Source organism: Bombina bombina, chromosome 7 (assembly GCF_027579735.1).
Source record: "Bombina bombina isolate aBomBom1 chromosome 7, aBomBom1.pri, whole genome shotgun sequence".
Taxonomy (NCBI): domain Eukaryota; kingdom Metazoa; phylum Chordata; class Amphibia; order Anura; family Bombinatoridae; genus Bombina; species Bombina bombina.
This window is the reverse complement of record NC_069505.1, coordinates 605,771,837-605,788,541: the sequence shown is the minus strand read 5'-3', so window position 1 is coordinate 605,788,541 and position 16,705 is coordinate 605,771,837. Positions and strand designations below refer to the sequence as shown.

Below are 16,705 nucleotides of genomic sequence, written 5' to 3'. Positions count from 1 at the left end.
TGAATGTTACTTTCGTTTTCAAGTGTTCATAATAAAATCGAATGTCCACCCTCGAAATTTCGAACAAATAATAATCAGAAGTTCAATAGTTCATGTGCTAGGGAATTTAGCAAATTTATACATAATAGATACAAATATATAAATTTAAATGTTGCTATTTCGAATATTACATAATTAGAATATTACATTTAAAGAAAGCATTAAAAATACTATTACATAAAATGAATGTTAGAATGTTGTGCAAACGTTCAAAATTTAAAACGAACGGATGTGTTAAAAATCCTTTCAATTTTTAAATGTTGCATAACATTCGCCCATCCCTAGTCTGCACACACAATAAATGTTTATATATGCACAGTATATATCAGTAAGTGTAGCATTATAAAAGGTCTGCACACAATAAATGTTTATATATGCACAGTATATACAATATTAGTAATTAAGTGTAGCATTATAAAAGGTCTGCGCACAAAATAAATGTTTACATATGCACAGTATATATCAGTAATTAAGTGTAGCATTATAAAAGGTCTGCACACACAATAAATGTTTATATATGCACAGTATATATCAGTAATTAAGTGTAGCATTATAAAAGGTCTGCACACACAATAAATGTTTATATATGCACAGTATATATCAGTAATTAAGTGTAGCATTATAAAAGGTCTGCACACAATAAATGTTTATATATGCACAATATATATCAGTAATTAAGTGCTGCATTATAAAAGGTCTGCACACACAATAAATGTTTATATATGCACAGTATATATCAGTAATTAAGTGTAGCATTATAAAAGGTCTGCACACAATAAATGTTTATATATGCACAGTATATATCAGTAATTAAGTGTAGCATTATAAAAGGTCTGCACACACAATAAATGTTTATATATGCACAGTATATATCAGTAATTAAGTGTAGCATTATAAAAGGTCTGCACACAATAAATGTTTATATATGCACAGTATATATCAGTAATTAAGTGTAGCATTATAAAAGGTCTGCACACAATAAATGTTTATATATGCACAATATATATCAGTAATTAAGTGCTGCATTATAAAAGGTCTGCACACACAATAAATGTTTATATATGCACAGTATATATCAGTAATTAAGTGCTGCATTATAAAAGGTCTGCACACAATAAATGTTTATATATGCACAGTATATATCAGTAATTAAGTGCTGCATTATAAAAGGTCTGCACACAATAAATGTTTATATATGCACAGTATATATCAGTAATTAAGTGCTGCATTATAAAAGGTCTGCACACAATAAATGTTTATATATGCACAGTATAGATCAGTAATTAAGTGTAGCATTATAAAAGGTCTGCATACAATAAATGTTTATATATGCACAGTATAGATCAGTAATTAAGTGCTGCATTATAAAAGGTCTGCACACACAATAAATGTTTATATATGCACAGTATATATCAGTAATTAAGTGCTGCATTATAAAAGGTCTGCACACAATAAATGTTTATATATGCACAGTATATATCAGTAATTAAGTGCTGCATTATAAAAGGTCTGCACACAATAAATGTTTATATATGCACAGTATATATCAGTAATTAAGTGCTGCATTATAAAAGGTCTGCACACAATAAATGTTTATATATGCACAGTATAGATCAGTAATTAAGTGTAGCATTATAAAAGGTCTGCACACAATAAATGTTTATATATGCACAGTATAGATCAGTAATTAAGTGCTGCATTATAAAAGGTCTGCACACACAATAAATGTTTATATATGCACAGTATATATCAGTAATTAAGTGCTGCATTATAAAAGGTCTACACACAATAAATGTTTATATATGCACAGTATATATCAGTAATTAAGTGCTGCATTATAAAAGGTCTGCACACAATAAATGTTTATATATGCACAGTATATATCAGTAATTAAGTGTAGCATTATAAAAGGTCTGCACACAATAAATGTTTATATATGCACAGTATAGATCAGTAATTAAGTGTAGCATTATAAAAGGTCCTTTCTGCTGATTCTTTAACATCTCAGGTCTCTTAGTTTCTGTCTTCTCAGTTCTTTTCACTTTTCGTTGGTTCACTTATTGCCAGATCTGGAAATAAATTCAGGTAAAATATTAAATAACTATTAAATAAAATAACTATCAACCTATCTACTATATACAGTATATGTATCTATTTTTATCTATCTTTATATTTCTTAATCTATCTTAATCTATTTACCTATCTACCATCTATCTACTATCTATCTATTTACAGTATGATCTATCTGTATATCTATCTATCTCTCTTGCTCTCTCTCTCTCTATCTATCTTTCTACCTATCTCTCTTACTCTCTCTATCTATTTATCTCTAACTCTATATATACCTCTCTCTATTTATATCTCTATCATATATCTATCTATCTATCTATCTATCTATCTATCTATCTATCTATCTATCTATCTATCTATCTATATCTCTATCTCTCCATCTATCTCTTTATATATGTCTCTTTTGCTCTCTCTCTGTCTATCTCTCTATTTTTTTATGAACTATTTGTACCATTTTTTAAACGTATTTATTGATTTGAATGCTACATATTGGTTGTGTGCATGACTTGCATATTTGTGCACGTTCAATTCATTTTATGATGAGTATTAGTGATGAATAATTTAGGGACAGTTAGGGAAGGTTAGTCATATTGTTAAACATTTTCATAATTTGGTTATGCATGTCCAACAAATTATCTAAAATCTACTTACTTGTGTTAAAAATCCTTCAAATTTTTTTAATGTTGCATAACATTCGCCCATCCCTAGTCTGAACACACAATAAATGTTTATATATGCACAGTATATATCAGTAAGTAAGTGTAGCATTATAAAAGGTCTGCACACAATAAATGTGTATACAGTATATGCACAGTATATACAGTATTAGTAATTAAGTGTAGCATTATAAAAGGTCTGCACACACAATAAATGTTTATATATGCACAGTATATATCAGTAATTAAGTGTAGCATTATAAATGGTATGCACACACAATAAATGTTTATATATGCACAGTATATATCAGTAATTAAGTGCTGCATTACAGAAGGTCTGCGCACAAAATAAATGTTTATATATGCACAGTATATATCAGTAATTAAGTGTAGCATTAAAAAAGGTCTGCACACAATAAATGTTTATATATGGACAGTATATAACAGTAATTAAGTGTAGCATTGTAAAAGGTCTGCACACACAATAAATGTTTATATATGCACAGTATATATCAGTAATTAAGTGCTGCATTATAAAAGGTCTGCACACAATAAATGTTTATATATGCACAGTATATATCAGTAATTAAGTGTAGCATTATAAAAGGTCTGCACACACAATAAATGTTTTTATATGCACAGTATATATCAGTAATTAAGTGCTGCATTATAAAAGGTCTGCACACACAATAAATGTTTATATATGCACAGTATATATCAGTAATTAAGTGCTGCATTATAAAAGGTCTGCACACACAATAAATGTTTATATATGCACAGTATATATCAGTAATTAAGTCCTGCATTATAAAAGATCTGCACACACAATAAATGTTTATATATGCACAGTATATATCAGTAATTAAGTGCTGCATTATAAAAAGTCTGGACACACAACAAGCACTAATTTTTGTGTGTCCTTTCTGCTGATTCTTTAACATCTCAGGTCACTTAGTTTCTGTCTTCTCCGTTCTTTTTGTTACAGAATTAAACGTTGGTTCACTTAATGCCAGATCTGGAAATAAATTCAGGTAAAATATTAAATAACTAGTAAATAAAATAACTATCAACCTATTTACTATATATATATGTATCTATTTGTCTCTATCTTTATATTTCTTAATCTATCTTCATCTATGTACCTATCTACCATTTATCTACTATCTATCTATTTACAGTATGATCTATCTGTTTATCTATCTATCTCTCTTGCTCTCTCTTGCGCTCTCTCTCTCTCTCTCTCTCTCAATATATATATATCTTTCTACCTATCTCTCTTACTCTCTCTATCTATTTATCTCTTACTCTATCTCTATATATACCTCTCTCTATCTCTCTATTTATATCTCTATCATATCTCTCTATCTATATATCTATATCTCTATCTCTCTATCTATCTATATATATGTCTCTTTTGCTCTCTCTCTGTCTATCTATCTCTCTATTTTTATGTCAACTATTTGTACCATTTTTTAACCTTATTTATTGATTTGAATGCTACATATTGGTTGTGTGCATGACTTGCATATTTGTGCACGTTCAATTCATTTTATGATGAGTATTAGTGATGAAGAATTTAGGGACAGTTAGGGAAGGTTAGTCATATTGTTAAACATTTTCATAATTTGGTTATGCATGTCCAACAAATTATCTAAAATCTACTTACTTGTTATGTTAACCATGTGTATACAAAACGTAATGCTTCTTCAACGTACTCATATGGTTAAAATGACTATGCCTCCTAGATAATGATTTGACCTAGATCTTTGTTACTTAACAATTAAATACAGCAAAATATTATAATTAATAACATCATCAATACCAAATGCATATAAAAAACAATTCAATATTACAAAAGCAGTAAATGTTTACTAACAAATTTCAAATATTCCTTTAGTTTCCCTTAATTATAAGCCAATCACAGACTCATTGATGTATATCCTGTTAACTCTTACACTCTTGGGGTTCCATGTAATAAAAGGCGAGCAAACAAGCTTCTCAGCGTCTCAACTTGAGAAGTTGTCCGTTCACATTCGGGGCATATGGGCAGCGGATCCTGTTTGTCTGCTGCCGGTATGAATTATTACATGCAAGTGAGCGTGTAAAGCTCACCCCTTCTCTCGCCTGACAAATGGTGTGAGAGAAGGGCCTATCGATCTCCCAGAGTGAGTGAGTTTGAGATCATTTCTCTTCATCACCTCAAAGGTGGCAGAGAGTGTAGGAAGCACTAAATAGCATTAAATATATGACATAATAATATATTAAGCTCTAAATAAATGACATGATGATGTATTAAAGGAATAGTCTAGTCAAAATTAATTATCATTTAAATAGAGCAGCAATTTTAAGCAGCTTTCTAATTTACTCCTATTATAATTTTTTCTTTGTTTGGTATCTCTATTTGAAAAAGCAGGAATGTAAGCATAGGAGCCGGCCCATTTTTTATTCAGTACCTTGGTAACGCTTTCTGATTGGTGTCTAAATGTAGCCACCAATCAGCAAGCGCTACTGAAATGCTGAATCAAAATTGGGCCGGCTCCTAAGCTTACATGAAAATAAAGATACCAAGAGAACTAAGAAAAATTCATAATAGTAGTAAATTAGAAAGTTGCTTAAAATTGCTGCTTTTATCTGAATCATGAAAGTTTAATTTTCACCAGACTATCCCTTTAAGCTATAAATAAATGATATAATAATGTATTAAGTGATAAATAAATTATATTATATTGTATAAAGTGTTATATAAATGATATAATAATGTATTAAGCGCTAAATAAATGAGATAATAATGTATTAAGCTATAAATGAGATAATAATGTATTAAGCTATAAATTATATAATAATGTATAAAGTGTTATATAAAATATATAATAATGTATTAATCTATAAAAATATGAGATAATAATGTATTAAGCTATAAATGAGATAAAAATGTATTAAGCTATAGATTATATAATAATGCGTTAAGTGCTAAATAAATTATATAATAATGTATTAATCTATAAATAAATGATATAATAATGTATTAAGCTATAAATGAGATAATAATGTATTAAGCTATAGATTATATAATAATGTATTAATCTATAAATAAATGATATAATAATGTATTAATCTATAAATAAATAATATAATAATGTATTAAGCTATAAATGAGATAATAATGTATTAAGCTATAGATTATATAATAAAGTATTAATCTATAATTAAATGATATAATAATGTATTAATCTATAAATAAATGATATAATAATGTATTAAGCTATAAATGAGATAATAATGTATTAAGCTATAGATTATATAATAATGTATTACATGCTAAATAAATGATATAATAATGTATTAATCTATTAATAAATGATATAATAATGTATTAAGCTATAAATGAGATAATAATGTATTAAGCTATAGAATATATAATAATGTATTAATCTATAAATAAATTATATAATAATGTATTAATCTATAAATAAATGATATAATAATGTATTAAGCTATAAATGAGATAATAATGTATTAAGCTACAGATTATATAATAATGCATTAAGTGCTAAATAAATGATATAATAATGTATTAATCTATAAATAAATGATATAATAATGTATTAAGCTATAAATGAGATAATAATGTATTAAGCTACAGATTATATAATAATGCATTAAGTGCTAAATAAATGATATAATAATGTATTAATCTATAAATAAATGATATAATAATGTATTAAGCTATAAATGAGATAATAATGTATTAAGCTATAGATTATATAATAATGTATTAAGAGCTAAATAAATTATATAATAATGAATTAATCTATAAATAAATGATATAATACTGTATTAAACTATAAATGCATTGCATAATAATATTAAGTGTTACATAAATTATAAAATAATGTATTAAGCACTAAATAAATAATATAATAATGTATTAAAGGGACAGTAAAGTCATAATTAGACATTCATGATCCAGATACAGCATACTATTTTAAACAACTTTCCATTTTACTTCTATTATTTAATTTGCTTCCTTCTCTTGTTATACTTTGCTGAAAGGTTTATCTAGGAAACCTCAGGAGCAGCACAGAACCTAGGTTCTAGCTGCTGATTGGTGGCTGCATATATATACTGATTGCCATAGGCTCCCCCATGTGTTCAGTTAGAAACTTGTAGTGCATTGCTGCTCCTTCAATAAATGATACCAAGAGAATTAAGCAAATTTGATAATAGAAGTAAACTGGAAAGTTGTTTAAATTGGTATGTTCTACCTAAATCATGAAATTAAATTTTTGAGTTTCATGTCCCTTTAAGCGCTAAATAAATTACGTAAAAATGTATTAAACACTAAATAAATAATATAATTAGTGTATTAAGCATGAAATAAATTACATAATAATGTATTAAGCGCTAAATAAATTACATAAAAAAATTATTAAGCACTAAATAAATGATATAATAATGTATTAAGCTATTAATAAATTACATAATAATGTGTTAAGTGCTAAATACATTACATAATGTATTAAGCTATAAATAAATGGTATAATAATTTATTAAGCACTATATAAATGATATAATAATGTATTAAGCTATAAATAAATGACATAATAATGTATTAATCACTAAATAAATGATAAAATAATGTATTAAGCTATAAATAAATTGCATAATAATGTATTAAGCGCTAAATAAAATATATAATAATGTATTAAGCACTAAATAAATGACATAATCATGTATTAAGCACTAAATAAATGATATAATAATGTATTAAGCACTAAATAAATGACATAATAATGTATTAAGCACTAAATAAATGATATAATAATGTATTAAGCTATAAATAAATTACATAATGTATTAAGCTTTAAATAAATGATATAATAATGTGTTAAACACAAAATGTTTAAAAATTAACGGTTTAAATGTTGAAATAAGCATACGGTTTTAGTCTCCACAAAATATTGGGTGTTGCCGTATTGTAACCCGTTTCCTTTTATAATATCTTATTCCATGTGCTCAGGCATGTTAAGGACAGACACCAATGCTTGTTTAAAATTCAAAAAATTTATGGGATTTGAAAAGTCATACATTTTTAAATTTAAATTACATGACAAGGGGGCAAAATATATAATGAATGTATTTTTAACTACACGTAACATATATTACAGTTATGTAAGGAGCTGTTCTGGAGAAACCCACAAAAACTATGTAATGTGTGTGGGGGGGTTCAATAGACCTAGTGTAACCACACTATACATTAATTTATGTATCTACTGGCTGTTGCCCATGGCTTCACTCACGTGGATTTTTTGATTTGTAAAAAATAGTGAAAAACCACACACACCCGCAATGATGTGTGCCCTCACGTGTGTGCCCGTTCGAGTTGCACACTTGCCAACATTAACTTCTTAAGTTTTCGTTAATTCTCTGTGTTACTTGTAATCTATATACCAATTTTCATGTCTATAACATCTTTGTTTTTTTAGATATATTTTAGTCCTGAACATCTTGTTGCAGGCCTGTGACTGTTGTTTTTCTATGTTGAAAATTTTAACTTTTTGATGAATAAATTTTGAACTTTTTAAACTAATTTTTCAAGTCCTCTTTCTGGAGTAGCGGGATAGCAGAGTGTGTTTACTTTTTTGAGATATAGGTATCCTCATAAATCAGGCCCCCCCTTTTGACCCCCCTTAAGTGGATTTTCGGTAAATTGTAAAACACATATTTCTTTATTTTTAAAGGAGAATCTAAATACCAATTTTCACATCTGTAATTTCTTTGTTTTTTTAGATGTAGGTATCCTTATAAATACCCCCCCCCCCTTTTGACCCCCCTTAAGTAGATGTTTGGAAAATGGTAAAACACATGTTTCTTCCTTTTTAAAGGAGAATGTAAATACCAATTTTAACATCTGTAGCATCTTTGTTTTTTGAGATATAGTTATCCTTATGAATCAGCCCCCACTTTTGACCCCCCTTCAGTGGATTTTGGGGAAATGTTAAAACATGTGTTTCTGTCACAACCTGTACTGTTCCTTTAACATCATCTGCATCCTGCTGTAACCCTCTATATAAGACGCCACCTACCTACCAGTCTTTGCTGGTTTATTGAGATTGTTATGGTCTCCTACCTAACCTGTTACTAGCCTATCCTACTATGTAAAATTATACCTTTGTGCTTTTCAAAGGTAACCTAAATCTTTTCCAGTGTTGTTACTCTGCCTTGTATTTCTGTTGCAGCGTTACCTTCTCTCAGTTTAGCTGTTCAGTGAGACTCGCTGAGCTGTGACGTCATCAGCTACGGCCGGACTGCATACTCTGTGAGATTCCAGACACAACTTAAGTTTGTTCCATCGTGCTCCTTTTGCAGTATTCTGACTACTACTCTTACTCTGTCCAGCTCTGCATCCTCCGGACTCACCTGTGCAGCAAAACAGGTAACAACACTGCCGTTCTTGATCTTTCTTTCTGTGTACTAAAATCGCAGTTAAGATACTCACGGCATAAATTAAGACATGGAGATAACCTATTCCCATGCTACAGGTCACCTCCTTGTCACAATATAATATTTATCTTATTACAATAAGGTCATCTTCCTCTTGGAAGCTGTAGTTCTAGTCTAAATTGTTTTATATGTTACATAATAAACCAGCCACATAAAGGAGCTTTTGGGGGTCATTTAACGCCATAGGTTTTGTTACTCAGAACAGAGAAAATGGATCCTGCTCTAATCCCTAAACAGATCCAAAGTCTATCAGACAGGATGGACATTCTTGCTAATTCTTTCCACGAATTACAGGTAGAGAACCAAGCTGTCAAATCTTGCCTAAGAGAAATACTTGCTGCTAAACCTATTTCTGTGGAATATCACCCAGAACCCCAGGTATCCTCCCCTGAGAAATTTTCTGGCAATCGCCCTCAATTCAGAGAGTTTAAAAACGCGTCTCTTAATGTTTGATCTGAAACCCAAGACTTATCCTACAGAAAGGATAAGAGTTCTCACTGTGATCTCATACCTTTGCGTTGAGCCCAGGGCCTGGGCAGACACCTTTTATGAAGCCCAACATCCTATCCTGGGATCTCTAAGTTCATTTTTTGCAGAAATGTCAGCTTTGTATGATGATCCTTTTAAACAGATTACCACAGAAAACATGCTTAGATCACTCAAACAACTAAAAGGTCCTGTAGAAGATTATATTACACAATTTAAAATATCCGCAAAAGATTCCCAATGGAACGAAGTTTCTTTAAAAAAACAGTTCCACCTTGGTCTCTCTGAAGACATAAAAGATGAATTATCACGAATTGGATTGCCTGACTCTCTGGAGGAACTCTATACCCTGTCCACTAACATTGACAGGCGATTACGTGAGAGACGCACAGAAAAGTCGCTCCCTAGAAAGTTCCCTCCAACACCAACCTCCTCTGCACCTAAAGAATATGCACAACCCATGGAAATAGGTTTCATAAAAGGACCTGTATCTCCTCAAGAGAAGTCTAGGAGACGGTCCATGAATCTCTGCATGTATTGTGCATCTCCCAGACACGAAGTTGAAGAATGCCCTAATCTTACCAAACATAAAGCCGGTAAGCATCCTAGTCAAAAAACATGTCTGGCAAACCAATCTAGTACCATTCCTTACATTCTACTTCCTCTCTCCTTACAGTGGGATTGTGGGAATTTCATTGACACAGAATTTGTATAAATCAATAAAATCCCCACTTTCACTAAGCATAAACAAGTCTCAGTAAAAGTTATTGATGGTACTCTCCTCTCATCTGGTCCAGCATCACACCAAACTACTACACTTCTTCTCACGACTGACACAGGACATAAAGAGTATATTACCTTTGAGGTAATTCCCTCCCCAATGTATAACATTGTCTTGGGAATTAAGTGGCTTCGGTTACATAAACCCACTATAGATTGGGATACCTTAAAGATTTCCTTTACATCACCTCACTGTCTTAACTGTGGTTTTCTGACATCCTCTCTCTTTCATATCACAGACATTGATGTTCCTATACAGTATCATGACTACATTGACGTTTTCAATAAAAAAGAAGCAGAATCTCTACCCCCTCATAGGGCTTACGATTGTCCTATCGATCTATTACCAGGTGTTTCCATACCTTTTGGCCACATATACCCACTTTCCAAACCCGAGTTAGAGCATTTGAAATCATATATTGATGATAACTTAAAAAAAGGATTTATTAGACCCAGCACATCTCCAGCTGGATCCGGTATATTTTTCGTAAAAAATAAGGATGGGTCGTTACGACCCATAATAGATTATAGGGAGTTAAACAAATGCACCAAAAAAAATAGATACCCCTTACCTCTGATCCCAGAGCTCATAGAAAGGTTGCGTGGTGCCTTGGTCTTCACTAAGTTGGACCTTATAGGTGCCTATAACCTCATCAGAATGAGAGCTGGAGATGAGTGGCTTACTGCATTTAGGACCAGGTATGGTCTTTTTGAATATACAGTAATGCTATTTGGCTTATGCAATGCCCCAGCAACATTTCAATGTTTAATCAATGACATTTTATGCGACATCCTTGATGTATACCTAGTTGTATACTTAGATGACATACTCATCTACTCCCAAAACTTACAGGAACACCAGGTACATGTTAAGACAGTGTAGTGGTGTGTTGGGTTAATAAACTATGCGCTGTGGGGGTAAAAGCTAGGGAGTCTCGAAGAAGTAATCTCACAAACTTCAAAGTGGGGGTAAAATCTGGATTGGATGAGACTCTTAAGCGCTTGTGCTTAATTACCCAATAAGGAAAGGTAGTCTTACTATGTAGTTGGATTCAATGAGATCTATTTATTTTTAGAATTATAAATACATACAATAAAATTTTAAACAATAGAAATTGATTCTTAAAACAAATCTAACTGGTTGGCCAACCATACAGTGTGAATAAAATGATATAATATGTTTTCCAATCCCTGTTACTTAGTGTATTATACAAACATATCTGTATATTTGAATTTTTGAATTTTGGTTTAATTGCAGAAATTTTTTATGGATTTGATATAGTGGACTTGTGAAGAAGTATGGTATCCACAAAGAATATTCGCAATATTAATTCTTTATTACCATATTCGTTTGTTTAAAGCTGAACATACATAATTAAAATAGCGTCAATGGTATCAACATTAGTAACAAATAATAAAAGTGAAACAAAAATAAAGTGATACAGTAAAAATCGTATAATAAGTTATGAAAGATAAAGTCTTTCTGCCGTGATCGTTAGAGTAATTGTTAATTGCTTTTTGTTAAAAGCGCTGTTGTTAAGTCCTCCGTGGGGATAGTATGTGTGGGCGTGCTGCAACACATTTTTGTCTAATTGCTATCTATGTTGCGATTATAAGTCACTGTTAAGTAGTTTTGGTTATCTGCCCTTCACATTAACTTCCTTAGTTGGTGTAGGTATAATAAATCTTACCCGTTGTTTCTTTTGGGATACTTTGTTTCTGGTCTAGTTTCTTTTTGTACCCAATTCAAAAAGACCAGCCATCTGACGAAAGGATTAACGGTTAAAGCACACTACCCCATTACCCCAGCATCTACTCCTTCAAGTGTGTGTAATCGCGGAGACAAACCAACGCGACATACTGAAACCACTACAACACCGGCAGCGGCTATCCCGGCTTCCGATCCACATTTATCACAGTAAAGATTGAATTGGGTACAAAAAGAAACTAGACCAGAAACAAAGTATCCCAAAAGAAACAACGGGTAAGATTTATTATACCTACACCAACTAAAGAAGTTAATGTGAAGGGCAGATAACCAAAACTACTTAACAATGACTTATAATCTCAACATAGATAGCAATTAGACAAAAACGTGTTGCAGCACGCCCACACATACTATCCCCAAGGAGGACTTAACAACAGCGCGTTTAACAAAAAGCAATTAACAATTACTCTAACGATCACGGCAGAAAGACTTTATCTTTCATAACTTATTATACGATTTTTACTGTATCACTTTATTTTTGTTTCACTTTTATTATTTGTTACTAATGTTGATACCATTGACGCTATTTTAATTATGTATGTTCAGCTTTAAACAAACGAATATGGTAAATATGGTAATTAAGAATTAATATTGCGAATATTCTTTGTGGATACCATACTTCTTCACAAGTCCACTATATCAAATCCATAAAAAATTTCTGCAATTAAACCAAAATTCAAAAATTCAAATATACAGATATGTTTGTATAATACACTAAGTAACAGGGATTGGAAAACATATTATATCATTTTATTCACACTGTATGGTTGGCCAACCAGTTAGATTTGTTTTAAGAATCAATTTCTATTGTTAAAATTTTTATTGTATGTATTTATAATTCTAAAAATAAATAGATCTCATTGAATCCAACTACATAGTAAGATTATCTTTCCTTATTGGGTAATTAAGCACAAGCGCTTAAGAGTCTCATCCAATCCACATGTTAAGACAGTACTTTCAAGTTTAAGAGAGAATAGATTGTATGTAAAGTTAGAAAAATGTATCTTTCACTCACAAAATATATAATTCTTAGGGTATCACATTACCCTTGATGGAATCAATATGGAGAATAGCAAAGTTGTTGCTATCCGAGATTGGCCACAACCACAAAACAAGAAAGACATACAACGCTTTCTTGGTTTCACCAACTTTTACAGGAGATTCATTCCCAATTTTGCCTCAGTTACTAAACCTCTATCTGATCTTACCAAGATACACAACCAATTCTCCTGGACTCCATTGAACCAGTCTTGTTTTGACCTACTAAAAAACAAATTAAAAACTGCACCTATTCTGCAATTCCCTGGCACAAATCATCAGTTCGTATTCGAAGTGGATGCCTCTGAGTATGCCATCGGAGCAATTCTGTCCCAGAAAAAATCCTTCAGGGAACCCTTACATCCTGTTGCTTTCCTCTCCAGACTCATGACTTCAGCCGAGCTAAACTATCCAGTCAGCGAGAAAGAACTTTTGGCCATCAAGTGTTCCTTTGACCACTGGTGTCATATTTTTGAGGGTGCTTCTCATCCTATCATTATCTACACTGACCACAAAAACCTGCAATATCTACAGTCAAACAGGACTCTCTTTAAGACAACTCCGTTGGAGTTTGTACTTCTCAAGGTTTCCATTTGTCATAACTTACCATCCAGGTTCTAATAATGGAAAGGCAGATGCCCTTTCTAGAAAGGACACTAGGCCTTCATTGAAATCCATCCCTTCCACTGTTATTCCTAAAGATTGTTTCGTTGGGGTCTTCTCAAACCTCATACCTGAGATTAAGACCGCTCAAATGGCAGATATTGAAAAACCACTCAAGCATTTACAAACTGATACTCAAGGATTATTCTACAATAACAAAAGATTGTATATATCACCTGCCTCAAGACCTTTGATTTTAAAAATATCCATGACTCTCCATTAGTAGGGCATATGGGCATAAAAAAGACTTTTGAACTCCTTAACCGATCCTTCTGGTGGCCAAAGATGTTACTTTCTGTCAAACACTATGTGAAAGCCTGTACCATTTGTGCAACCTCCAAACACTCTAGACAACATCCTGTTGGGCTACTTCAACCACTAGCTATGCCTCAAAATCCTTGGAGCATAATCTCAATGGATTTTATAGTCGATCTGCCACTTTCCTCTACCTACACCACCATTTTTGTTGTTGTGGATGTCCTTTCAAAGATGGCACACTTCCTACCTTTTCAGAAATTACCCACTTCCACACAGACATATGATATGTTCAAATAAATTATACGCCTTCATGGTTTACCCATGTCAGTGATTAGTGATAGAGGTACTCAATTTACCTCACGATTCTGGAGGAGATTGTGTGAAGCCTTACACATTGACCAAAGACTTAGCTCATCATATCATCCCCAAACCAATTGCCAGACAGAACGCACAAACCAGTGGCTAGAGCTGTACCTGAGATGTTAATATTTATCTTATTACAATAAGGTCATCTTCCTCTTGGAAGCCGTAGTTCTAGTCTAAATTGTTTTATATGGTACAGTTTCTTTATTTTTCAAGCAGAATCTAAATACTAATTTTAATGATGTCTGTAACATTGTTGTTTTTTGAGATATAGCTATCTTCATAAATCACGCCCCCACTTTTGACCCCCTTAAGGGGATTTTGGGGAAATGGTAAAAAATGTGTATCTTTCCTTTTCAAAGAGAATCTAAATACCAATTTTCACATCTGTAACATCGTCGGTTTTTGAAATATAGGTTTCCTCATAAATCAGCCCCCTTTTTTGACCCCCCTTAAGTGGATTTTGGGGAAATGGTAAAACATGCATTTCTTTATTTTTCAAGGAGAATCTAAATACCAATTTTCACGTCTGTAACATCTTCGGTTTTTGAAATATAGGTTTCCTCATAATTCAGCCCCCCTTTTTTGACTCCCCCCTTAAGTGGATTTTGGGGAAAAGGCAAAACACTTATTTCTTTATTTTTCAAGGAGAATCTAAATAGCAATTTTCACGTCTGTAACATTGTCGGTTCTTGAGATATAGGTAGCCTCATTAACAAATTCTGGGTTTCCAAACTGTGGTGACTTCACTGGCATCTCTAGTTTTCCAGATAATTCCAACCTGCTTTGCCACCTCATAATCAGCCTTAAATTCAGGGGGAAAATGCAATCCCCTTTGTAACAGCTCACCCCCCATACAACAGAATGGTGCAAATGTTGACCACGTGTTGTCATCAGTATTTAAGGGACAGAATTATCTAATTTGTTGGTGATCAGTACTCACATTTTAGTTATCGCAAGTCCTTCAAGCTCCTTGGTGATCTGTGACAGCCACCCAGATCCCAGTGTTTCCAATATCGGTTTGCTGAAAATTCATTTAAATCAGTCATGGGTCAGTGTATGCAATTGCAAACTACAGAAATGTTTTAATAGATAAAAAAATCTACTAAAACAGACAATGACAAGTGCATTCAATTTATTGACAAATAAAATAATGTAGACGCTATTATACCCATAAGATTAAAATGAATATGGAGCATTAAACAATATTATCTCCATGGGCTGTAGTCCAATCTCATAAATGTCAGAACAACTCGTAAATTCCTCCTGTAGACGCCAAGCCACATAGCTGTAAAAACAACCGGGAGGAGGTGATCAGTCTAAGATCAGAAACTACGGAAGCCCGTAAGGGTGAAAAAAACTTAACACATTTAATTTGCCTTAACCTGGTAAACTTAATTAGAAGGAGCTGATGGTTCAGTAGATCTGTAGGATTTCTTAGAAATTACACTTGAATATGTACTGGTCTTCCCTTATTTTCCTAGATTACTGCTAGAGTGAGGCATTCCAGGAAGTCTCTACCTTTAAAGGGACACTGAACCCAATTTTTTTCTTTCATGATTCAAATAGAGCATGCAATTTTAAGCAACTTTCTAATTTACTTCTATTATCAATTTTTCTTTGTTTTATTGCTATCTTTATTTGAAAAAGAAGGCATCTCAGCTAAGGAGCCAGCAAATTTTTGGTTCAGCACCATGGACAGCACTTGTTTATTGGTGCTGTCCAATCAGCAAGGACAACCCAGGTTATTCACCAAAAATGGGCCGGCATCTAAACTTACATTCTTGCTTTTCAAATAAACATACCAAGAGAATGAAGAAAATTTGATAATAGGAGTAAATTAGAAAGTTGCTTAAAATTGCATACTCTATCTGAATCACGAAAGAAAATTTTTGAGTTCAGTGTCCCTTTAACCAAGCTGCTATATTATATCTTTATTATAACTGTGTTATGACTTTATGGTGACTCCTTTACAATATTACCACATTCCATAAAGGACTACCATACTTAAAAAGGAGGGTAAGGGTTAGCGCTCCACAATCTGACTAAGAAAAAGTATTTAAAGTGATTAAATATCACA

General features: G+C 31.9%; 1 protein-coding gene across 1 annotated transcript in view; it reads right to left on the bottom strand.

Moving 5' to 3' along the window:
• Nucleotides 1-1,200: 1,200 nt before the first annotated feature.
• Nucleotides 1,201-16,705, bottom strand: part of LOC128636682 (uncharacterized) — a 144,405-nt gene continuing 128,900 nt past the window's right edge. The window contains exon 8 of the mRNA XM_053689670.1: nt 1,201-2,108. Within this exon, the coding sequence (XP_053545645.1) occupies nt 2,093-2,108 (16 nt within the window). The 3' untranslated portion in view covers nt 1,201-2,092. The remainder of the gene's footprint in view (nt 2,109-16,705) is intronic.